This window comes from Oncorhynchus keta, chromosome 18 (genome assembly GCF_023373465.1).
Source record: "Oncorhynchus keta strain PuntledgeMale-10-30-2019 chromosome 18, Oket_V2, whole genome shotgun sequence".
NCBI lineage: Eukaryota > Metazoa > Chordata > Actinopteri > Salmoniformes > Salmonidae > Oncorhynchus > Oncorhynchus keta.
In genome coordinates, this window is record NC_068438.1 from 18,529,733 (window position 1) to 18,553,502 (window position 23,770).

General features: G+C 40.1%; 2 protein-coding genes and 1 long non-coding RNA gene across 10 annotated transcripts in view; 1 reads left to right on the forward strand and 2 right to left on the reverse strand.

Annotated features, from left to right (window-relative positions):
- Nucleotides 1–378: 378 nt before the first annotated feature.
- Nucleotides 379–10,658, reverse strand: LOC118397388 (T-box transcription factor TBX2b-like). Of its 4 annotated transcripts, none has more exons than XM_035792072.2 (7): nt 9,833–10,658; nt 8,514–8,790; nt 7,005–7,151; nt 5,414–5,490; nt 4,925–5,094; nt 3,317–3,924; nt 379–2,421 (listed from the first exon to the last, which is right to left on the reverse strand). In XM_035792072.2, the coding sequence occupies exons 1-7, from the start codon at nt 10,189–10,191 to the stop codon at nt 1,987–1,989; spliced, it is 2,073 nt and encodes a 690-aa protein (XP_035647965.1). In that variant the 5' UTR covers nt 10,192–10,658; the 3' UTR covers nt 379–1,986. The 4 variants fall into 4 exon arrangements, with proteins under 4 accessions (XP_035647965.1, XP_035647963.1, XP_035647966.1 ...); XM_035792070.2 differs by having other exon boundaries at nt 4,925–5,112; XM_035792073.2 differs by having other exon boundaries at nt 8,523–8,790; nt 9,833–10,657.
- Nucleotides 10,659–10,903: 245 nt separating this feature from the next.
- Nucleotides 10,904–20,679, forward strand: LOC118397389 (uncharacterized). Its single transcript, XR_004828408.2, has 4 exons — nt 10,904–11,602; nt 11,895–11,967; nt 17,452–17,578; nt 20,534–20,679. It is a non-coding gene; the product is annotated as an uncharacterized LOC118397389 (long non-coding RNA).
- LOC118396856 (BCAS3 microtubule associated cell migration factor) overlaps nt 19,046–23,770 on the reverse strand; it is a 367,384-nt gene continuing 362,659 nt past the window's right edge. For all 5 annotated transcript variants that reach the window (XM_052467521.1, XM_052467520.1, XM_052467524.1 and 2 more), the window contains one exon: nt 19,046–23,737. In XM_052467521.1, the coding sequence (XP_052323481.1) occupies nt 23,589–23,737 (149 nt within the window). In that variant the 3' untranslated portion in view covers nt 19,046–23,588. The remainder of the gene's footprint in view (nt 23,738–23,770) is intronic.

A 23,770-nucleotide genomic window follows, 5' to 3' on the forward strand; every position in this document is an offset into this window, starting at 1 on the left:
TCTCGCCCTCCTATAAATACTCCTATATTACTATTATATTCTATTAATAGTAGAATACAGACAATACTACAGGAAACACTGATAGAAACACTAACAGTAGCTCAGTTTAAAAATAAGTGCCTTGCATGTGTCATCACTCACGTGCCTCAATTCAACTGCAACGCAATGAAAATATGACAATTATGGACCTATAGTCTTAATTATTATAAGAATAAATTGACTTGTAACTAATGACAGTTATACATGCTACATTGCTCTTATGAACAGAAACCTACAATACATTGATTTGCCTTTTTAAAAATGGTATAATGTAACATAATATTTCGTGTGAATTTGTTAAACAATCATCACTGATAAAGAACTAGAGAAATACTGGGCTGAAAAACTTACATTTTATCCTCAAATATACTGCCGACAGAGGGCGCCATACACTCAGTGAACAACTTAGGTCATGTTTCACAAAATTGTGTGTGTGTGTGTTTTCAGGTCTTTAAGTTCTATTCTTGTAAGGCGGTATTATCATTAATTTAGAGGCATCATTCATCTGATGTTGGGAGATAATAATTCGGCTATAATTATAACATAATAATACTAGTAATAGGTAGCCTATATACATTATGAATCATTAATTTAAATGATTATTATTAGTATTCAGAATTTCAAACGTACTTTAACTGTATCCAGTAGATTCAAAATATAAGTGAACAAAACTTTTTAACACATTGTTTTTTTTATTGAAATTTTGAGATAATTCAACAAAAAAATGAACTTACCCGGACAACCAGCATAAACGAGATACGCTTTCAAATTAAATATATTTATATATAGATATGCATTGTGCCCCATTTAAAGATACATGCTATCATCCTCTCCTGTGTTGGAGTGAAATGACCTGAGGTTTTTCTACATCTCTGCCTCTCCTGCAGACAATAGTCAGGTAATGTGACAAATTAGGCAGCTTCCTCTCTATCTATCTCTCCCTCTCTCTTTCTATCTCTCTCTCTCTTTTCTGATATTAGTTTTTGCAGACAGAGATGGCAGATAAACATGGCACATATGTTTGTTTCCTTCACGTGTCACAGGCAGATAATCAGCTATGCCTATGCATTACATTTAAAGACGTTCGTTCTGATTCAAACCAACAAGCGCTAAATAGCTTTCATTTACAGAAGGCCTATACGTTCATGTAAAATAAAAAATAATAAAAAGCAATGAGTTAAACTCTACATATTATATACACGCCAATGTACAGTTTTGAATAAATTAATACCAATTGCATATTCTTGGATTCCTTTATAGCTTATTTACATAATTCATTTTAATTACATAAATAGTTAAAACGTTTTTTTCTGGCAAAAATGATAGGCCTAAGCTTTCTTCTATCAATTATATTTAACGGAATGTTTATTTTATCCATCCCTTTTGAAATAGCCTATGTTTTGAAAACCTTTTGGATGTAGCTTGTTTCCTGTCATTCCACAGGTTGCACGCCCATATTCATTCAGTACTTATGCTGTTGCAGTGCTCTCATCGTAAATCAAAAGCACGTCTATTGATTATAGTTCGATAAAGTTATTTCTTTCTTCAGTCCCTAAAAACAATGCCACGACGTTTCCACTGTCCTTTTAACATCAATATGTTCTACATGAAGAATGTTCTTAGTAGGTTTTCCTCCTTGTGGTATGGTATCCTCTTTGTGTACTCAAGTTTTAGCCAGCAGCCTAAAAATTCAGTGCCCACTTTTGGTTTTCATATTATTACGATGCTTCAATTTCCTACAATATTGAAAGCGTACCCCACAAAGTAACAGTAAGTGATGACGCTGGTTCTCTCTCCTTCATTCCCTGCTTCCTTGCTCAGTCCAGATGCGAGAAAAGGTAGGCCGGTATTGCCATTTCCTCGCGTAATGTGCTGTACAAAATGTTTAATAAAGTCCTCTGATTTTCAAGCCAAGTCGTGGTGGAATATATTATTCCATTAGTGAGATCACTTAGGGGAGTCTCTGGGGGGATACGTCTCTCTCTGGCTCTCCAGGCCGCTCACGAGTCTCTGGATGTTTTGGAGCTCATTGATAGAGTCCTTCATCGATTTGGGAGAGCTGGTCCTATGACTCGACCCCGCTTTGTTGTTGTGGATATCAGGCACTGGACTCGTCTCCCTGCTGCCCGATTTGGAGGATTCGGAGCCCGGGTTTAGTCCGCCTGGCAGGCCGGTGGTGAGTAGACTTGTGCTCTGGGCCATAGACACCGGGATCTGGTAAGGATTAAACCGGAGCCGAGGGCGGGAGCTGGTGAGGAAGGGATTCCTAGAGAGCGAGCTGGCTGTAGTGCTGGCGGGCATGGCGGAGGCCGCGGCTGCAGCAGCAGCCATGTAGTTGTATGGGTATGGGAACAGGCCTCCAAAGGTCGGCATGGGAATGCCCTGAAATCAGACAGGAGAAAATGGCAGTTAGCACTAGGACCGTGTTGGCCTATTGGGGGAACCCGCTCAACGACCAAATTATGCACGGCCTGAATAGCTAGTTCACTTCAATAATTAAACCTACAAGGAAGTCATCTTCTCCGAAGTTAATGAACCCCTTAGAATAATGAAGGCTATACGCATTGGATGCTAAAAAGGAGAACGCTTATTCCCAATCCAAAGGGGGGTAAATAAAAGCAAGGCCATGCGTTTTTGCACCCACACATTTCCTGTGTGGTTGATTTATGGGTGCTCTTCTAAAGCATGTTCATTTTAAACAAATATCAGACTGCTTTGAAACACAATTAACAAAACTGTTGTTCAAAATAATGGTAATAATAATATAGGCCTATACTTTTTTTGTCGCTATTCTGCCAGCATGCGTCCTCGCTATGGTGAGCGTGCAAGAGAGCCAAGCTTCCCTAGGCCTAGTGGCAGTGACCTGATAACCCAAAAACATACTGAGACATTGAGTTCTGCCCAGAATAGGGCCTGCTGAATCTGGCCAGTTAAATGGTACAAAGCATAGCGTCTACAGTGGACTTTTGGCACTAAGTTTGAACATACTTGTAAGACTCGTGCCTTAACTTAGATTTGTGTGTATTAGGTAGTTGTTGTGGAATTGTTAGATTACTTGTTAGATATTGCTGCACTGTCGGAATTAGGAGCACAATAATTTCGCTACACTCGCAATAACATCTGCTAACCATGTGTATGTGACCAATACGATTTGATTTGATTTGATTCGTCAAAGCATATTCTAGGCCTAAAGTCAAACAAGCATAATGGCCTATATAAGTGATCTCCGAGTTCAAACAAACAATTTGTTGCTGTGTAGAATTAAAGTCTCCCTTACCTGGGAGGCGAGCATGTGCTGCGACAGATGGAAGGGGAAAGGGTTCGGGGTGCCCCCCGTGCCCTGTGCGGAGAGGCTGCCGTTCTCCATACCACTTGCTCCGGATACCGACGCCAATAGATGTCCCATGCTCATGGCAGAAAACGCACCTGGGCCCATAGCGAACTGTCCAGGGTGAAATAGCATTTGTCCGGCGTTCATGGGATTAAAGAACTGTTGGCTGTGCAAGCCAGACAGGGCCAGACTCTGCAGGTGGTTCGCGCTGAAGTGTGAGGGGCTGTCTGTTTGAACCATGAGCGGGGAGAAACTCTCCTTGCTTGCGCTTATCCCGCCGCTGTCTGCAGTGTTCTTTTTTGACGAATCTGTAGTGTCTTTCCTGTGCCTGTTCTCCGTTTTGTCTCCTTTCTCAGGGTTCCTGAATATGGAGTCGCTCGGCTTCCTGGAGCCAGGATAGTCGTCTTTCTTGTCCAGGCTCAGTTTATCCTTCACCCGGTCCTCGCACCTCGGGCTGAAGGGAGAGGGCGGCTCCGGTCCAGGGCTGTTTGATGCGGTACAACGCTCATCCTGATGATCAAGTTCTTGCTCACTGTCAGTACAGGTTTTATCATCTGTTATAAAAAAAAGTTGTAGTCAGAATTAGCTGTAATGTTGGTGGGCCTAAATGTAAAATAACACAAAATTCCATGCCATGCTCAGACTTAAATAAATCCAAATATATCATTAATAATGGAATGTAAAATAGCAGTTGAAACGGCAGTGGTTACAACATTCACAAGCACACGCACTGTGTAAGTGATTATTTTAAGTGTACAGTCATGATTTAGTGTTAACATGCCTTGTCTAACCGTTTCCTTCCTACATGTCAGCCCAAGAGGCTTTACTCCAAGCATTAACATGTGGCTTTTGTGTTGTATTTTAACCCAAGAGTAAATAGACTTCAGTTATGACTCGAAAGTTGAGCAGTCAAAAGTTAGTTTTTCGATGGTCGAATAGCCTGATTAAGTCTATGCATTACAACAGGAAACAGTTATTTAATATTTCAATTATAAGTGAGTTGAACAAATAGCCTGTCACGAAAGAACATTGAAAATCTAAAGAACATGAGCTGCTGAAAACGATCAAAGTACATTTTCTCATTAGAAAATGTACTATTACTCTGTGTTTTCTTGGTAAAATGCATTTTGTGTTGCATATTTTTTTAAACTTAGGCAAGTCAGTTAAGAACAAATTCTTATTTTCAATGACGCCTAGGAACAGTGGGTTAACTGCCTTGTTCAGGGGCAGAACGACAGAATGTTTTACCTTGTCAGCTTGGGGATTCGATGTTGCAACCTGCCGCCCTCTATGGGGCTACCTGCCACCCTCTATGAATTTTAGTATGTACATCTAATACTTTGACATAATAAATTAAATGAAGTTATCACAAACCGTACACTATTGGGTATAGGCCTAAAGTCTATTCTCACATAGGCTAAATTACTAGAGGATTTGACCTATAGCCTACACAGTTCAGCCACCATAAGTCTAAATGCCATTGGCCACAATTGCATTATTATGTTTAAGCCTATCAAACGAACTGAGATTTAGGTTGAATATAATTGATTTTACCTCGGCTGATTCGACTGAACCTAAGGGGGCTGGATCCAGGTCCGATTGGGGAGTGCGCACGTTCTCGGCCAGTTGTTGGTTCGCTAGAGGAGGCATCAGAGTCGCCCCCGTCTCGGTCTGCTTTGCATTGGTCTTCATACATCCGCAGGGAGGGAAGGGTCAACTGTTTCCTAGAGTTGAACGGTTCCCTTTTAATAATAGTGGGTACATGTATTCAAGTAAGGAATCCATACACCATTAACATGACATGATGCCAGCATTAGGCCGACCTACATTCAATGATAAGCCTACATCAGAGTTGAAAATAGCATGCATTTTGTCATTTTTATTTTGTTAACTAATAAACAGATTAAGGAATAACGCTGGTGCATTGTTAAAACATGCATAACATAGGACCTATGCATATGATCGTATTATGATAATATCATTTCTATAGAACTAGGCTAGACTACACAGTGTGATGGGTGAATGGACATAGCCTATGCATACCTTTTCTCTCTCCTTCCATTTCCAGTGTCTCTGAATCCTTTGGCAAAAGGGTTATTATCAATCTTCAGTTGTGTTATCTGTAGACAGGAGATAGAGAAAATATATTAGGCAGAGCAGGGTGTACACAAGATAAACGAGAAAAACAATGACAAATAGGCCTAACCATAGACGTTACAATTAATTATTGTTATTATTAGTAGTAGAATTGGGCCCATAAATCGGCCTATGGGCTTATAGGTCCAGTTAGGCCGAAAATGTCTTGGCCTATATATAGGGTCACGTGTTGTTCTCCACTTGATTTAGTCTGATATAGTTCTCCCACATACATCGTGTCCCGTTAAACACACCGAACAGAACACACTCAGATGAAAGAAAGTCCCGGTAGATGTTGCATTATTAATAGGGGTTTAATGACGAGGCGTTATTCTCACGAGCCCCATGAGAAACATACAGTGTCTCTCCATCCATTCTTTTCGGAGAGAGGGGGAGAGCTGAGTGCGGGTTGCTTCATGCAAGGCATGTATGGAAAAAAATACTGCATGGGCTTTAAAGCCAACCCTGTCACTGGAACCGCTGTACACGCCGCTTGGCCTAAATGTTTCGATACGGGGTTTGTCCTGTTTGAGAGGCTGGTGTTTCCCCCCCTCCTCACCGTGTATGGAACTCTTGAGGAATTCACGAATCGACCAATCAGGGAGTCACAGTTCCCCATCTGTCACGCTTTGATTGCGCAGGCAGCCTCTGAAACTGTGTAGTTCGCGGACAAACTGACGAGGCTAGTGCCTTCTGATCGATTGTGACTCTTTGCCATAAACTTTAATAAACTTTACGATAGCAACAAGACCACCTCTGACACGGACGCCAATTAGACTCATGGAGGGGAAGAGGAGAGGGGGGCGCAGGGAGCTAGATAATTTTAGACTGCAACTAAAATAAATACTCACCATCAATCTTAGGAATTACTGACACCCTGAATAACCATATGGGGAAATCAGTCTTTAACCAAACGGTGTCAGTGTCCAAAGAAGCGCCATCTAATTAGATTTGAATGGGATTGTAGCCAGCAGCATATTGTCCATAGCCCATATACGGAAAGACAACATCAATAGCCAATCTTTACAAATACGTATTTTACTAGTCAAATATATGCCTGCAATTGCAGGCTAAACTGGTTACGTAAGGTTAACCATAACATTTGACAATGATGACCAACATGCGGTTTGATTGAGCAGGTGCATTTAGTTTTACAGATTAAAAACCCCGCAGCAACGGTTACACTGTAAAAAGTACGTCTTTAACGTTCGCAAACAAAGATCATTACATGCAACAAGGTTAAACAAACGAGTGAGGCAATCTAATTCCACAAATGAGCCAAGTTTTCACAGCATAAAAACAAACAAAACAAAATCGAAATTGAAGTTCAGTTTAACCCTTTTCTGATACAAAATCGTGGCATTTGTGTGAATATAGGCCCAAACTCTTATGGCGAGGTTATTTCATGGTCTCGAACATTAATGTAGCCTATGTTAAATTCCACTGTATTGTACAGTATTGTACAGTATTGTATGGGCTACTGTATTAAATTGCTTACCTTGTCGTTTTGATAAGCTGTGACAGCGATGAAGTCAGTCTCCGGGAACACGTATGTCCTGAACGTGCTATAGGGGAGCTTCAGGATGTCGTTGGCCCTCACGATATGAAACCTGGGCTGGTATTTGTGCATGGAATTAAGAATCGTCTGTGGAAATATAGGAAAAAATGAATTATTATAATTTCATCGAGACTATCTGATGATAAGCCTATCTCAAAATAACTCGTAGGCCCATAAGTGATTAACACTATAAAATGACATTAAAATATGCTAATATTATTTATTATACTTATTATTACTGGGCCTAGTATCATTAGTATTCATAACAGTGAGTAGGTCTTATTTAGAGTTGGGCCTAGTATCATTATTATTCATAACAGTGAGTAGGTCATATTTAGAGTTGGGCCTAGTGTGTATTCTCAGAATGCATGAGAACACACCTGTGGTCAACCCAGATCGAGATACAAAACAATATTAAAGATAAACAGTTCATGTAATGTTTGCATTGTCATATCTGCTGACCAACCTACTGGGTATCTGATAACATTTAGAACATGTATATTCTATACAGTCATTAACTACAACAATACGTAGGCCTATACACAGTGGCTGGATAATTAAATGTCAACTTTGGATGGCCTACGGCCTACATCTATCAAAACACTGTCTGCAACATTTTGCAAAAACGTCTGGATGCGTCTGGCATGTAAATATTCAATTTGTTTACAGGCTGTTTGTTTGCACATAGGAGCATTGAACACACGCTGCAGCTTCTCTCAATATAGCCTACTTTGTGTGGCATCCATCAGCATCCAATACAGTAGGCTACAAAAAGCACTTCAGGGACCGACGGCGAAACACGAATAGGCACGGCCTTCGAGTTCGAGTACAGGCTACATCCATACACTGTTTTTATTCCACGCTGCTCAAGCAAGCTCAAGACAGTGAGGCTAGATCGGAGTAAAGCTATCAAACCGAAAGGACGCCACAGAGACTCGCCCTATCCAAACCGATTTCCACTCTGCCCGGTCTCCTTGACCTGATTTCTGAAGTTCATAATCCCCAATTCTCAATTACCAATTCTCCTCTTCGTTTATATGAGGCTTTTTAAAAATAGCAAATCTAATACTTGAATCATGAATACAATCCTCTTCCACAATCGTGTACAACTCAGTTTTATAAATGTGTAATTGCGTTACATGACTATTTCTACCAACAAGAGCATGCTATTAGATTTATAGGTTACTTTTATGAAGCTTTAGACATTTTGGGAGATCATATTTGGAAAGAGGCCTGTCGACATTGAGTTGAACAATGTCCTGGCAATACTAATCCATATATTGGGAAAAATACAGTGGCAGTACGTTAGGCGTAAATCCAACAGTATCTGTCTATAAATACATTGTGTTACACCAAACATAAAACATATTGTCTATAAAATGTGTGTAATTTATTGTTATCCATCAGAAATACAATTGCGTGTTTAAATGTAAATAAAAGTCAACATACAGTACTTACAAATCCATGCTTGTCCGAGATATTGTTGGTCAGCTTCAGTTTATGAAAAGCAACCGGCTTGGCCATCCACTGCTCTCCCGTAGCCGGGCTATCCGGGTGAATGTACATTCTTTTGGGCATCTCCGGATCGGCCTTTCCCGCTACCATCCAGCGAGAATTGTGGAACTTGTAGCGGCAGTCGTCGGCAGCGACTATATCCATCAATAGAATATACTTGGCTTTTTTATCAAGCCCATTTATTCTGACTTTAAATGGAGGAAACATTCTCCTGGAAGACAGAGAAATATGCGTGGAATTAACTCCATGTAGGATTATTCATACAAATATGACATTTAATGTTGTCAGACAAGACCCATAAATCTGGCAATAACATTGTAATAACACGTCAATAGGCGAGTTGCTCTCTCTCTCTCCTTCGTGTCCAGGAAAATGCAACACCAAGTCATCGATCGAGGCAAATTATAAAGTAATATTAATTGACAGAACTGTCATTCATAATAAAAGCATTCCATCGAATTATGTACATGCAACTTTGCAAATACCATGATAGTTGTAGGAAATAAAACGAATAAGTAGTAGGTCCTAATAGCCTACTTAAAAGTACTTTATATTTATTTTCTATTGTTAATTATAATATTTAGTAATTCGTCTGCAATCAGCCGAGTGAAATATATTTATGATATGACACTATCAGGTTAAATCACAATCCTTTTTTTTCAAGTCTGACAGTCTGTTTACAAAATCCAGAAGCTCAACTGTCACGAGAGAATGCAGTTTGATCCATCCATATGCTATTCTCGTTTTACTGACTAAAGCCAGGGGAGTTTTTCCCTCTCTGGCAAGACTGCTAGACTAAACTAAATTCTACATTTTCAAAATATGTCAAATATCCTTTACTGTCAAAGACGCTCCAAACTTGATTATAACTTCATTATAATCGTACCATCGAAACTAAATACAATGCTATCAAGTCAGGTCACAATGATAAAGAAAACTCTGTTTGTATTTCATCACTTTTAAGTTAAATTATTTATTTATTTCGATGATACATTAGGCTTATAAGTTAAAGAACATGCAATAGAATAAAATGAAAAACACAGTCACATCGAGCCAGTCTCGCTTAGCAGGGCCTGGACTATTGCCTATAATCCTAAATGTAGCTACTTCTTTCGTACCCTCTTTGCTTTCGCCATAATCTTGCTGTAGCGTTACAGAATACATCTGAACACCATGCACATCTTAACACAAAGCCTATACAGTATGGACAATGTTTGTCCCACCAAGCAATAATTGTCAGGGCGCACTCTCACCTTCCAGATTTGGTAATAACCATCTCTGTTCCTATTTTGTGAAACTGGTCCCATAGATCCTTGGCCTCCAGTGTGACTTTAGGGTCGTCCTCCACCTCTTCCTCGGGCTCCAGGCTCTTCAAGCTGCGGAGATGAGCCGCCTGATGGTGGTGGCTGAGAGCCGGGTGGAGCCCTGCCTCCGCTGCTCCGACGAGGTGGTCCGACATGGGCTTAGTGAGAGCCCCGTGTTGCAGAGTGAGCGTCGGGAAGAAGGAGGGCTGCGCGGCCGCTAGGAAAGCTGACATGGAGAAGTCGGTCGGCCGGTGAGCGTGGAACGGGTGATAAGCCATGGCAGTCCCTGTGAAAACTGGATCTCTCATCGGTGCATCCAAAATATCGAAGTGAAATGATGATATACCGTGATATTCTCCCCCTTGGGCAAAAATAGTAGGTCCGTTTCCAGAATAATTTATTTCAGTCTTATTTCTGTAAGAATTATTCAGAAGTAATTTCGAATACGGTGCCAGAAAGCTAGCCTATGAATAGACGCGTTATAGATGGTTATTATCTGGGAAAAAATGAATTGATAGGAACTAGCTTATACTACACGTAATCTCCCGTTGCTGGTACCTCCACGAAGTACAGTAACAATATCAGTCAAAGATAAAGAAGCAGCGACGCTTTGAGAGCAGAATCGTGGTTTCCTTCTTTCTCCCCACCAATCGCTTTGATAAAAATAAGATGTGTCTCTCGGAAGGCTAGAGCAATCATTCCACACGGACACGGAGTTGAAATGATCTTGCCCTGTTCGCTGTAGAACTGTGACTATCTCACATGTCCTTCCTGCCTCGATCCCAACACTAATGAACCAAGCCCCTTTGATTGCTGATTTTACGCTTTCTGGACCAATTGTGGGCCTCTATAGGCGTGGTTTTGACAGCTCCAGCCAGGCTTTAAGAGAGGGGGGTGGACAACAAGGTGTCGGAAGCATTAGCAGTAAGAAAACATGTCAACGGAATAAAATATTAACCAATGACAGGAAAGCTCGGGAAATCCCACCCCTATCTCCAAGCCAAACACCGGGTCAGCCCTCAATTCTTGGCCGGTGGAGGCATCACCTCGTTCGGCTTGCGCTTTATACTTTCGACGAGGTGCATAACTCCAGCCCAGAAACAATACCTGAATACATAGCCTACGTTTATTGCTCTTTAGTCGCTTTCATTATAGCCTAGAGGTAGGCTAAATCAAGTTAGTAGGCTATACCGGTGATTGATTTTTTAAAGTATGAATTTAGCTCAGGAAAACGAAGATTCCAAATAGATTAGTTGTGGTTCCATTTCATGTGAAGATCATGTTGTCAGTTTAGGTCAATTTACTTCATAGCCATTATATCTGGTTTCGTTTGTTTATAAATCCGGGTGCAGTTATATCTGTTGAAGTGTTGATCGTGGTTTGGCCAAAATAGCATACAGTTAGTTTCCTCACTGGTTGTGCTTAATGATATACTTACACAGACTATGCTGAGACGGAAAGAGAGTCCACAGCCACCCGTACCTGAATGGTGGGCAATCGGACTCGATGTAGTGATTATATTTCAGGGCTGTCCATTTCCGTGACTCGCTGCTGTTTTGTGAACGATTCACAGCAAGGACAGCGACTAATAAACCGGACATTGCCACTTTAAAAACTGCCCCGGGCCATTTGAAAAGCGCAGAGACAGATGCTGAGTCGAGGCAAGAAGAAAAGAAAACAAATGAATTTCGAGGGCAAAATCGACAGATATATAACGCGGTGAGTGCTTGCTTATAGCCTTAGAGAAACGAGATATGTTTTTTCTTCTGATGTGTAGCCTATCTATGTCCTCTTCACTTGGTTTGTGGCAGAATAAATATTTCATGCTCACGTAATGACCTACGCAAAGTGATTATTGTACATTCACTTTATTTGATTGCCTTATAGCCTAAAAAGTGAAAATAAATAAAACCAGGAATACGTAGCCTGTCGATAGCTCTCCTATACGGTACTATATACACGTAGACTATTCCTTTTATGCTAATATGACCTTCTTCGCTCTCATTTTCAGCATAAACTGAAATATGTCTGTCCTCTGAGCGTGAGGGCACATCAGCGTCCTGACTCGCCTAAACAGTTTGTTGGTATGTGTCAAATCCCATACAGTACATAACACACTTGAGACCATTGCAACGACCCCTAAGGCGCCCCGACCAAAAACTTCGTCTTGGTACTGTTGTGTTGTACCCTTTAAGAAATCCATTCTGTGGACCCTTGGCTTGATTAACTTGAATTCCGTTGGTTAAAGAGCCGTTTGGCGCCAGTCGGCAGACGCACCACAATAAGAGCAGACACTTGTCACTTCATATTTACCCTCAAATCCAACCAGCAGCGAGCACCCTCCAATCCCCCTCGCTATCTACGCCAAAGCTACGGCTTATGCCTGGAGTTTTTGGTCTGAGAATGCTCTTTCGAAGGGATTTTTTAAAACTTTGCATCAAAATGTGAGAATTTGGATACACGGAACAGTCTGCCCTGATGTTTATCTGACGCAGAAATAGTAGATCCGGTTCCGCTCCAGCTCAATCCAGAACATCGTCACTTCGAGATAAAAACTGAAACAAAAACTCATAATCCTTCCGAATGAGTTCGTCAGATACAAACAACACATTTCCGATGTACCCTTCTATCGCAGGCTGAGTCGGTGTTTTGTGTATGTCTACATTTCTTCCCTATCAGTGTTCGCTCAGCTCCATTGGCATTAGTGTCAATAGAATATAACACATTCCTTTCCAAGTGCGTGTTGAGAGCTTTACGTTAGATTTGAAAAAAAACCGGAATGAAATTAAATGTAATCTATGCGTAATTTATACGTAAAGTAGCATACTATTTAGAGTTTCACACCTTTGATATGGTATAAGGTTTTGTGGTCTATTCTAGTGCATCAAGGTTATATGGATATCTTACTATCTTATTCATATTATCTGATTAGGAATGTACCATTAATAAAACATTTTTTAAGCACCCTGTAGAATGAGCCTTGAGGTGAGACACGTGTTACTTATATCTGAACATGAAAATCCCAGCAAAGTCCAGGACGTTGTTTTAAACCTGTAAATTCTAAAGAAACCAGAGACAGTGGAATATTTTTTGGAACATAGATCACTTGTTTTTGCAGACCTACCCTTTTAAAACCTGATAGACGTCACTATGCAATGTGCAGTAAGATAAAACGAATGGATATTTATTCCAAAACTAATTTAACTTCCAACAGCATTTTTATCTGAGAGACATTCTGTAAATGGTTTTATAGACTTCTTTTCACACCAGTCGTGCTCAAAATTGTAGTGAATTTAATTATGCCTAGTTGTCAATACATTTTGTGATCACGGCGAGCAGAATATAGTATGTAGGCAGGTCTTTATCAGGCTTGAACTGAATCAATTATTCTGCATTACATAATTGGAATCTTTATGACGTGGCTTAATTTAAAGGAATCGGGTAAATTGTGATTATTTTGTTTTCTAGTGTGAACAATGTAATCATAATAATGGTCAATTGTTGAAACCCTGTAGAATTATTGTTGTTATAATAGGTTAAGGATGGTCAGTTATGGATAAGGATATAACATTTGGGGACTACTTTCCTAGCTCATTAGACCCAACATGTTTCATCATTTAGTTTTGTGAATATAATGTTCTTAAACCTTTTACAGTTAGGGAATGTATGTATAGGGCTACAGTTTCAGTGCTGTTTAACATGAAGCCTATTTCAGATCTATTTGATTTTGCTCGAGTACATTTAAAAAAATCAATCTCACATTTTTTAAAGCACTACTCTTCCTTTGTACTTGTGTTTTTCGTCCTTTATAGGCGACACATTCAACTAGTGGTCGACTGAGTCAGTCAGTTGCCCAGTCAGGGAAATTAAGTGCATTCCAACAGACGCTATACTGCTGCTAGACTATATAGAAGACTCATCGTTAAAGCTTAGCCTACTTACTGAGGTTCAAGTTGGGCAGAATAAACATTTTGAGCGGGAAAATATTAGCACCACATAGAGAATGTTAATGGTTTCTATGTATATACTTAAACAATTAATTACATCAACAACGGGTTTGCAGTTACGCTCCAGTTATTTGCTCTGTGTACCCAACATCTACAGCGCCTTCAGAAAGTATTCACACCCTACTTTTTCAACATTTTGTTGTGTTACAGCCGTTATTAAACATTTATTACATTGAGATTGTGTGTAGGTCATTGACACAATAACCCATCCTTTCAAAGTGGAATTCTGTTCGTAGAAAATGTTAATAATTAATCCAAATTAAAAGCTGAAATGTCTTGAGTCAATAAGTATTCAACCCCTTTGTTATGACAAGCCTAAAAAAGTTAATGAGTTAAAATGTCTTTAACAAATCACATAAGTTGCATGGACTCATTCCTTGTTCAATAATAGTGGTTAACATCATTTTTGAATGACTACCCCATATCTGTACCCCACACATACAATTATCTGTAAGGTCCCTCACGAGTAGTGAATTTCAAGCACAGATTCAACCACAAAGATCAGGAAGGTTTTTCACTGCTTCGCTAAGAACGGCACCGATTGGTGGATGGGTAAAAATAATATAAAACAAACGTTGAATATCCATGTGAGCATGGTGAAGATATTAATTAGACGTTGGATGGTGTAACAATACACCCAGTCACTACAAAGATACTGCTCAGGGATTTCACCATGAGGCCAATGGTGATTTTAACAGTTCGGCGTAAAACAGTTAGGGTTTAGTGGTTGTGAAAGGAGAAAACTGAGGATGGATCAACAACGTTATAGTTAATCCACAATGACAGAGTGTACTGAGGGAAGCCTACACAGAGAATCCTGTTTGCAACAAGGCACTTAACTAATACTGCAAAAAATATGGCAAAGAAATGTACTTTTTGTCCTGAATACAAAGCATTATGTTTGGGGAAAATCCAACACAACCCATCAATGAGTACCACTCTACATATTTTCAAGCATGGGGGTGGCTGCATCATGTTATGGGTATGCTTGTCATCTGCAGGACTATGGAGTTTTTTTAGGATAAAAATAAATGTAATACAGCTAAGCACAGGCAAAATACTAGAGGAAAACCTGGTTCAGTCTTCTTTCCAACAGACACTGGGGAGACAAATTCAAATTTCAGCAGGTAAATAACAATGGCAGATAGCCTTGCAGTTAAGACTGTTAGGCCAGTAACCACAGGGTTACGAGTTCAAAACCCAGAGCTGGCAAGGTGGAAATATCTGCAGTTCTGTTCTGCAAGGCAGTTAACCCCTAACAATAACTGCTAACCCGGCGCCATTGGGTTAAATGCGAAAGACACATTTTGGTTGAATGCATTCAGTTGTGGACTTAGTATGCCTAAAACTCAAGGCCAAATCTACAATGGAGTTGCCTATCAAGACGACATTGAATGTTCCTGAATGGCCTGTACAGTTTGACTTAAATCGGCTTGAAAATCTACGGCAAGACATGAAAATGGCTTTCAAGCAATTTCTAGTAATATCATTTTTAAAAGAATAATGGGCAAATATTGTACAATCCAGGTGTGCAAAGCTCTTAGAGACTTACCCAGAAAGACTCACAGCTGTAATCTCTGCCAAAGGTGATTCTAACATGTATTGTTGTCTCAGATATCTTAATACGTATCTAATCAAGATATATTAGTGTTACATTTTCCATATTTTAAAAATAAATGTTATATTTTTGTGTGTGAGTATCGATCGTTGACCAAAAATGACAATTAAATGCATTTTAATCCCCCTTTTAACACAACAAAATGTGGAAAAATCAAGGTGTGTGAATACACTATATAGTGCTAAATGGACAAAAACGCAATCCTCAAGTGATGTGGTGTTACTACAGATTACATTTAACGTCATTCATGACAGAAGCATTCCCCGTTCTATGCTATGTTAAAGCAGAGATGAGAGACTTGGCAATAACGGAAATATTCAGCATATTTCGGTTAAATGTTGAACATAGTCCTATATAAATATGCCCCATTACGTCTTTCTGCTTGCACCTGTGCGTGACAAGAGATGTGCTCGCCACACCTCGAGATCATTTCCTATGGAAAAGGTTGTAACCCCAAAGTAACAGACATCATTTTGCATTAAGCCCTGTGCCATGTAAGGTCCACACAATATAATTTGCTTAATTGCAAGTGTTAGGTGAAAATGTGCGGAAAGAACAGTACACCTTCAGGGTCATTGTGGTGATCCGCGTGTTACTGATATGCTGCGGGAAAATTCTAATTACGAAATAACGGGTCACTGTATTGTTACTACTGTAGCCTTATTTGTCTGACATTTTGTTTTGTTATTTTTTTTAGGCTACTCCCACTACATTGTATTTTTTCTTTCATCTTTTCTTCTTCTCATCCCATCATCTCTCCTGCTATATTTAGCCGGTAGACTGAGGCCTTGGCGCCAGACCGTTTAAGACCTGTCAAAGTCCTTCATATTTCCCCTTGTCACATGTATACCCAGCGCCTCCTCCAGCCAGGCTACCACCAACCCCCTCTCCCTCCTCTTCCCCATCGCTCTTTCATTCTCGCTTTACTCCCCTTCCCTGCCCCCACTCTACAGTTTAAATGTCTCTCAATTTCTTCATCTCCCACTCATTAAAGCCGGGTTTTAATCCCTCTTTCTCACCCTCTAGGAATTGTGTTCAATTTGATCGTCTTCGTGCTCGTGTTGTCTCATTGACCCGAGTCAGCAGGGCTGCCGGTGGGCTGTCTTGTCCGCTTGGCCAAATTGCGACTGATTGATGAAAAATAACTATTCGCACAAGCAGCACCGTTAGCCGAATAACCCCCACCCTACAGCAAACGTGAATACGATGTTATTTTCACGTGCAGCTATCACCTTGAGAGTAGGCTTTTGTAATAATAGGTTGGTTGAGGTTATTTGTAAAATATTAGCAGAGAACTGTTGATTACGCCAGGTCCGTCGATTGTAAATTTATTTAGCGAATAGTATAGCCTATTTATTGTCTTTCCGATGCACATCTTGAAGCGTTTGTCTGGAGAAATTGACAGCCATAGAGAGAAGTATTCTTGCTCCCAATTCTATGCTGCCAGCCTACCTTTCACAGGTAGCAACAGGTGGGGGCGCTAAAATGATCCCAGGGAACCGAGGAACACCCTTACTGTCGCTTTCCAGCCTCCATGTTACTTCACTAAACCAATATACTCTTATGTTGTCTGTGTTGTTCACTGTTTCACTCTGTCCAAGTTAATTTGACAGTGATTCAAAGGTGTGTGTGTGTGTGTGTGTGTGTGTGTGTGTGTGTGTGTGTGTGTGTACGTGCGGGTGCGTGTTTACACACATGACATAGTTTGCTACCCTTGGACATTAATTCTACGTGACCTGTAGTAAAAATGTATTATTTACTTTAATATACAAAAACATCAATGCATTAAGAAAGGCTTTTATAAACACGTCATGACAGCGGGTATATAGTTCTTGACAAAACAATGGAGGAAATATCTTCCCACCTACATGTACCTGCGTTGTCATTGTCTGTGGTTGAGAGTGAATGGAGTTTTTGTTTATTTTCTGCTTCTGGCAACACAGGTTGAAAACACACAATACTCCATGCAGCTCCGGGAATGTTCCTGTCTGCAGCCGGCCCTCTCCTCCCCGGCTTCCCAAACTTTGATCAGCGAGGCCTGGCCGCGGAGCCGCTTGAGCCGTGCAGCATGTGGGTTGCTTTTTCAATTACAACCCAGTTCGTGACCCTGGCATATATCATTAACCCCCCCACTCTCACTGCAGCAAGCTTACACAAGCGTAATGGGTCAGGGCACACTAACAGCATCTTATTTGAGTGTAAAATAGCAGCAAGACGTACTTGTTTGCCATTCATTGATTTCTGAAAATATATTTAACAAAACCACTAAATAACTTACTATCTTTAAGCATATCATGCGATTCAATGAAACATCCATATCATGGTTTCGGTCGAGTGGCATTGAATGGACCTTAATGGATAGTTTCAGTGATAACAGTGGATTACAAAAACAACAAACCACAACCTCAAAATACCCCAGAGATGGCAGTTTTAGGATGCTACTGATAGCAAGGTGTTAGAATAACATAGCTACTAAATCCGTAAAGTATTTATGCAATGCATTATAGCCTAATGATTGTAATTAAATGACGCGGGTTAAACCGTAGGATATTTTGTGAGTGATATAGCCACCTGGAAGAGATTTGATCCTTTGAGTAGTCCTAGAATAAATAAAAAAGCATTAGCCTACGGAGAAATGAGAATTGCCTGCAGATTGATTGATCTTTTGTACGCTTACTCTTTACATTTTGTGAATACTGACAAGAACCGTAACAATACATGATTCGCTAGTTCTTTCGGCGGGTAACTTTGACAATAGTGCCAACAGTGATTTGTACGCACCTTTGCATTTGTGTTGCAATGCTTTGTCTTCGTGTCGATTAGCTGATGTAATCGAAGTCTTTACTAGATATATTACAACCTCGTTAAGGTCATAATGCTACTGACTCACAACTTGTAAACAAAGCTGCTGTCCTCGGACAGTGTTAGGGTTAGCGATATAGGACAATTGAAAGTTACATGCAAAGTGTATTTTATGCATCTAAGAAAATTAAGAAACAATTCAAATCCATATGGGTGATGTAGGCTACAAGTATGTCTACCTACTATATAGGGAAATGTATGTCATTAACTTCACTAGAAAGCTTCATGTAATTGCTGCATCTGCAGTTGAAATAAACCGAAAAATAGTCCACATCTGAAATAAATGGGAGAGTATTTCCTAGGTGTTGGAAGTTCTCAGACTGACTTCAGAAATGGAAGGTATAAATGACGTATAAATGACGTATAGGCTATATAGCCTAAAATGTTGCTCTGTCCGGAGTACCCGCTCATGTGCATTTTACCTGTATCCCTATGGTCTCATGAGTCTCTCGTTCTGCCCCTGAACAAGGCAGTTAACCTACTGTTCCTAAACCATAATTGAAAATAAGAATTTGTTCTTAACAGACTTGCCTAGTTCATAAAAATAAAAGCAACTTTGTGGATAGGTCATGTCCTAGGGGTCCTAGTACCACTGGTTAGGAACCACTGCTATAGACTAACAATTTTGGTTTGTTCAAATGTCTTCGCTCAAATAGGTAGTAGAGAGACGACAAGTTAATCAAATCAAACTTTATTTGTCACATGCGTCGAATACAACAAGTGTAGACTTAATGTCCTATTGACAACATGTATGTGCACATAGCATATCAATTTCTGTTCAGGAACGTAACTCTATAACAGCCTTGATCAATTTGATGTGATGTTGCAACACAACATGGAGAGGCTGGCAATTATGTTTGACATGCACTCAGTTCCCTTGAAAATCGCCTTGTTGCTCTCTACTATGGGCTACAGTCCTATCAAACTCGTGTTGATTTAACAGAGTTGAACTTGTTGACAGTGCTTCAAAATTCAATTTTCAACTCATGCGACCGAATACATTGAATCGTATTATATACAGAAGCGATATGAAATTACTTGGGTCAGGGGGAAATTACATTTATTTCAGACATACTTTCATTTAGCAAGGAAAGCACTTTCCCGTGTTCAATTTCGAACGTAACCGCTCACACGATGGTCTCTATCATTGAATTAGAAATAAGTGTACACATAGGCAGGCTATAATCTTGCTCAGAATCAGGCGATTGGGGTCCTCAGTTTATGAGGAAGCGTTTCGTTTGAATAAAATCATTGATGCATAAAACATTTTCATTGGACACTTTGGCAATGTAAACAACACAGAACTGTTAGGTTATAAAAAAAGTATTCGCCTCCTGTTAGACGATTGAAAAGCCTGCTCTGAAAAGTGTCTAAGATTACATTTGTACATTAAATTAACAATAGCCCTATGCGAATTGTAACTGTTTAGTGATATTTGTTTTATTCACTAAAAGGTCATAAAATGTCATCAACATACCTGCAATGACCACGGCATTTCCCAATATATTTTTCTGTCATATTCATACGAACAATAGGATATAATACATGGTATTGCCTTTGATTGGTTTCAAATGGCTGGCACTATAAATTAATTCGAAGTAGACCTATTTGATATCTAGTTGTCTCCTTTGTGGATCAAAAGAGTGCACTGAGGAAAGAAAAATAATTATAAGTGATTAAAAAAGAGGGAATTTTACTTGCCTAACATACATATTGGCTAACAATGTAAGTCTTCCTAGTCTATTTAGTTGAGAGGATGACGACAATTAAATGACAGCAATCAAAATACTATTTCAGATCTGATATTGTTAAATGTTTTGTATTGTACACACATTATAATGCTATTACAGTCTGATAAATTATTGAATATAAGTGAATATAAGTGAATAACAAATTCCATCACATTTTAAGACACAGATATGTACACAAATAAATCACACAAAGTTAAAGAAATACAGTATATGAGGTTGGATGGAGATTACTTTTGCTCTGTAATTTGCAATCTTTGGGCAGTGAATTTTTTTCTGTTTGATTTTGAGCAAAACAATGTTAGCAAAAGCTTAGCAAACCTGTCCACAAGTGGTTGTAGCTAGCTATGTATCAATACGGCTTCTCTCCTGGTGCCAACCTTGTCTCTCCTCTCGCTGCTCTATCTATTCACAGGGTTTGCTGGCAGAGGAGGATGGGTATAAATGGAGACTGTCACAGGAGAGGAGGGTAAAAACCAGGGTCATGTTCAGGAGGCAGACAACGTTTTGAAACAGAGTGAAACAGCTAAGGTGTGCCCTCCTTTAACAGGCCCCTACCCCTGGTAGAGGTGCCAGCTGGGGCACTGGCCTGGGCATGGTTCCCTCAGACTTAGAGAGACATTGGTATGCAGGGCATCATGTCACAGTGTGGGGCACCAGGGGAGCGTCAGTGGGCAAACCATAGAAATATAATGAATAGAACAGGCGTTCCCATTCAAGTCAATTATGCCCACAGTGGAGGTGTCATAATACCCATAAAACCCAGTGGTCAGACAGGGAAATGGTTCCAATCGTTTTTTCCATAATTAATTTTTCCCATAGGGGAATTTAGAAACACTTAAAATTAGGGCTGTGTTTCTTGTAGGCTTACCCTGGTGTGATGTTATGATAACCATGTAAATCTCTCTCGGACAAGGTGACTTATCAATATATTTGGCTCTATTTACTCTCAGATTCAAAAATGCTAATTAGCTTCAAAGTAGACGTCACGCAAAACTACAAATCTCTGCAAGCTCCTGCACGTCATCTCTAGTTGACACCTCTGCTATCAGGTATTGTGTCAATTTAAAACTGGCAAAAGGGCAGTGCTGAGGCGTCACTACGGCCTCGGGTTCGATCCCAGCCGGCTGTGACCGGGAGACAGGCAAATTATTGATAAAAGTAACCCTGTCCTAGACAGATTTACACTGTTATCAAAACGTCACACCAGGGTAACCCTACATGAAACACAGCCCTTATTTTAAGTGTTTATAAAATCCCCCATGAATGATGATGAATAGTGGAAAAATGATTTGAACCATTTCCCTGTTTGACCGCTAGGTTTTATGGGTATATGACTCATACTGTGGTACTCTATGGGTGGACAAGTCATATGTGCTGTAATTTGTTGATTAAACTGACATTACAAAAAAATACATTAGTTTGAATGAACATGGAAATTATTGCATCACATTACCAGGCAGCCACTGTAAGTGTACCCATGTGTTTACCAATCAAAAATGCCAGAGTTAGAAGTTCCAAGCCCATTCAATTCATTATTTTTCTATGGGGCAAACAACCTGAAGGCAAGAGCAGAGCCAGTGCTTGCTGGCCTGAGTATGCCTGCTCAAACACATTCACATGGCCATTGTTTCAGTCTCTGGCCTGGTTTTGCTCCTGTCTAAGGTAAGTGAATTGCATTTAAACATAGGGGCCCTACATCAATTAGTCTTGTACTGATTTTAGATTCTTGAACATTTTGTAGTTCATTTGATTCTTGTTCTGAGTGTCAGATAAGTTTTAGAGTGTTGTATTCACAGTCTGCTTTTCCACAATAAACTGGCAGAAAATGTGTACTGGCTTTGGTGTGGTTTATTTATTTTCTTTAAATTAAACGAGAAGTCTCTTTACATTTACAGAAGCACAAGCTGCTAACTTTTGTACACGTGATTAAAACAATGACTATGCAGCTGTTATATTTACTTAGTATATATGAAATCATTGAATATCCAGGGGTGATAATATAACACAGCAAACTATTTTCCAAGTCTTCAGTATTTCATTAACACGAATGTATAGCAAATAACTACTCAGTATTGTACAAAATCAATATTACAGTGAAAATGTATTAATAAGCATGTGTTCTGCATTAAAAAGGATCAATTAATCAGGTGGTCCTTCTGTAGCTCAGTTGGTAGAGCATGGCGCTTGTAACGCCAGGGTAGTGGGTTCGATCCCCGGGACCACCCATACGTAGAATGTATGCACACATGACTGTAAGTCGCTTTGGATAAAAGCGTCTGCTAAATGGCATATATTATTATTATTATTATTACCCTTTTATGTTACATTAGCCAGTGACCAAGCATCAGTAGCCATTGACTCATTCAACATGCAGAATTACAGGAACATGGCTGTGTTCAATAGGGTGAAACATTGCAGATATAAATATAATATATAGATCTGCAATGACTCCTTTTGCTACAGGACATATCTGATCTATAAAATGTATTTCTCCCCAAAAGTCCTGTAACGTTGCATTTTTCAGAACAGACCCCTATAGTCAGCCAGTCATCCATTCCCCAGACAAAGGACTAGGATTGTATCGTGTTTTTAACACAGAACACAAAATTAGTGACCAATTATTCAGAGTCAGTTTTAAGCCTTTCTTTCTGTTCTCACTATTGTATCAGATCAGACTTCATATCAAGTCCTATGTGGTCTGGTCAAGTCCAGCAATGACTCATTCACTAAGAAAAGCAAGTCGGCAAAGTAATTATTCAGCGTACAAGCGTGTGCTTTTGTTTGAGGTGTGTGTATACAAGAAAGGAATAAGCCTTTTATTTTATTAAAGCACAGACCTCTTTTCTGTTGCAAAAAAGTAGCGTATATAGGAAATAGGGTGCCATTTGGGACACCCATGATCATCAGAGTACTTTTTATACACACACACACAGGAGGGACTGAGTCACACACTGCTCACTCAATACACCCGGCCTCAGCCTTCTCTCTCACACGGAGCAGCACACACACCCAAAATGAAACACACTCGTTGTGACACATTATTCCCCCCCCCCACACACACACACACATAAGCATAAACACATCGGCAGGTGGGAGAAGCACTGGACAGTTCCTGGATTTGGAGAGAGGGAGAGAGGAGGGGACCACTGCTCACAATAACATCCTAATGAATATCAACATGGTGAGAGACCATCAAGACTGTCCGGCTGTGCTGTGTGAAGCGCTAGGATGGACAGTAGTTAGCAGACTTGGGTTCAAATACTCTTTGAAATAATTTCAAATACTTTATCTGGGATTTATTGAGCTTGTCTGGCGTAATGGAACCAATAGAACAGTCTCAAATGTAGTCCCCTCCCATCAGGGATTCCAGGCAGACTAAAGCAAACTCTCAAAGCATTTGAAAGATATCAAATAGTATTTGACCCCAGGTCTTGTAGGGTTGTAGGCAGGCTGTCTCCTGGTCTCCTCTAGGGGAATCCGGAGGGGAAGAGGCTGAGGGGCTGGCTCTCGTTGGTGGGCAGCGGAGAGCGGTAGCCCTCAAAGTTACGGGGGATGGAGCCGCTGGTGGAACCAGAGCTGTTGCTGAGAGTCTCAATGCTGCCCTCCCTCTGGAGCTCTGTGGGGGTGAGACAGACACACACACACACAC